Below are 2,461 nucleotides of genomic sequence, written 5' to 3' on the forward strand. Positions count from 1 at the left end.
CTAAGTGGATCCCATATGTGTAAAATCCACGGTATAGCCTCAGAGCCCGTGTTTTCCCGGCAGACTTCCTGCTATGTTCCAAGAGGGTTACAATCACCTCTAATCTTCCATATGCACCTAAACGGTTGTTCATATGTGTAAGTGCTTCCGAAACCTCCTTCGGGAAGGATGTGGCTTCCGCAACGTTCCTGTCCCAAGTGGTACGGGTATGTTTTCCCAGTGTTATCCAGTCTTACTGAGTGGGTAGTGCCATAGCAGCAGTAGATGGTCCTCTTGTAGTAAGTCCTGGCCTACACCAAAAAGTAGGGGCGCAGGAGGCTTCCACAGGACACTGGAAGGGGCAGTACCTGTGGCCCTTTGGTAGGGATCCCAATTCGTCGGTCATCCGACGTGACGTCGAGAGTGACCGACTGAAAGGGAACGTTTCGGTTACGTACGTAACTCTCGTTACCTGAAGGAGGGAACGGAGACGTCACGTCCCGTCGCCACAGCTTCTGTACCACCGCTGAAAGGCTGGGTCAACGGCTCGGCTCCTCAGCGAAAACCTGAATATGCGCTGCACCTGCTGCCTACTTATACTCATGCTGTGATCAGCGGCAGCTGGATGCAATAATCACATGCCAATGTGCATTGGCTCATTTAGTTTACACTCGAAGTGGATTGGTCTCTCTAAGCGAGATCCCAATTTGTTGGTCATCCGACGTGACGTCTCCGTTCCCTCCTTCAGGGAACGAGGGTTACATACGTAACCGAGACGGGGTTTTTTTGGCTGAACAGCAGAAATGATAACAAATAAAATAATTATTAGAAATATAAAAGTGATCAAGTAGCAGTAGTTCTTGCATAAACTAGTGCACTGATAAACTACTGTGACAGCAGTTTTCTTTAAAGTCAAGAGTCCGTTAACGGTTACAGCTGTTCACAAGTTACTAGACAGAACTGAGAAACACGTCTCAAACATGTCCGTGGAGAACTGACAAGCTGCTGATACGACGTGGATGTATGTATCAAGGACTTCAATGAGGGGGCATAATAAGAAAATATGTTTTAGAGTTCTGCTTTTGCAAAAATACAAAATAAACCAGAGAAAAATATTGGGTCAGAAGAAACTACAATGAGAAACACATGCAAAATCACAGATGTAATGGCTTTGTATGGTACTCACGTGCAAAAGTGTGTGTGCTGTATCACTGGTCTGCGCATACACCCTACAGATTGACCGATAGTCATACAGATTCACCCTGGAAAAAAAGTCACATTCTTCATTCTGCTAGTATTTTTATTAATGCATATTATCCAGGATTATTATTTTGTAAAAATATAACAAAACCATAATGTGGCAGATGCAAATGTCAATGACAAGCACGTGTATGGGAGTTGAACTAATGATATATTGGTCACACTTTAGTTTGGGGACCAATTCTCACTATTAACTAACTATGACATTTGCCTCATAAAACTCCTAATGTACTACTTATTAATAGGTTGTAAGGTAGATGTTAAGATTAGACATGGGGCAGGGTTAAGAGATCTAAAATGTTGTAATGCAGAATAAGACAGCCAATATGCTAGCAATATACATGCTAATAAGCAACTACTTAATAGCGAGAATCGTTCCCTAAAGTTTCACCCATATATTATACCATAAAGAAAATGAACACATGAACTTGTGCAACACAATTACACCACATGCATAATTATTAGGCACGTTGATATTTACATTTACATTTAGCAGACGCTTTTATCCAAAGCGACTTACAAATGAGGACAATGGAAGCAATCAAAATCAGCAAAAGAGCAATGATATGCAAGTGCTATAACAAGTCTCAGTAAGCTTAATGCAGTACACGTAGTAAGGTATTTTTTTTTAAATTATATAATAAATAAAAAAAAGAAAACAGATAGAATAGAAAAAGAATAGAGCAAGCTAATGTTAGAGGCCTTTTTTGCTTTTGTTAATCAGAAGTCAGAAGTAAGAAAGTCAGAATTATAATTGTATAATAAATAAAATGAAAACAAATAGATAGAATTAAAAGATTAGAGAAGCGAGTGTATTTTTTTTTTAAAGAAAACAAGCAGTTAAGTAAGCAGTTAGTAAATAAATAGAGTCAAAAAGGGGCAAGTTTTTTTTTTTATATATAAAGAAAATAATTAGAATGGAAAGTGCTAGAGTTAGAGGGTCAAATAAAGATGGAAGAGGTGTGTTTTTAGCCGATTCTTGAAGATGGCTAAGGACTCAGCTGCTCGGATTGAGTTGGGCAGGTCATTCCACCAGGAGGGAACATTTAATTTAAAAGTCAGAGATTAGTAATTTTGTGCCTCTTTGAGATGGCACAATAAAGCGTCGTTCACTTGCAGAACGCAAGCTTCTACAGGGCACATAAGTCTGGAGTAATGAATTTAGGTAAAGGGGTGCAGAGCCAGTGGTGGTTTTGTAGGCAAACATTAATGCCTTGAATTT

General features: G+C 39.7%; 1 protein-coding gene across 1 annotated transcript in view; it reads right to left on the minus strand.

Annotated features, from left to right (window-relative positions):
• Nucleotides 1-2,461, minus strand: part of cacna2d3a (calcium channel, voltage-dependent, alpha 2/delta subunit 3a) — a 226,562-nt gene that overhangs the window by 18,418 nt on the left and 205,683 nt on the right. Inside the window, exon 32 of the mRNA XM_016566342.1 lies at nt 1,166-1,241. Coding sequence (XP_016421828.1) covers nt 1,166-1,241 — 76 coding nt within the window. The remainder of the gene's footprint in view (nt 1-1,165; nt 1,242-2,461) is intronic.

Source organism: Sinocyclocheilus rhinocerous, unplaced genomic scaffold, assembly GCF_001515625.1.
Source record: "Sinocyclocheilus rhinocerous isolate Xijiao unplaced genomic scaffold, SAMN03320098_v1.1 scaffold1023, whole genome shotgun sequence".
Lineage (NCBI taxonomy): Eukaryota > Metazoa > Chordata > Actinopteri > Cypriniformes > Cyprinidae > Sinocyclocheilus > Sinocyclocheilus rhinocerous.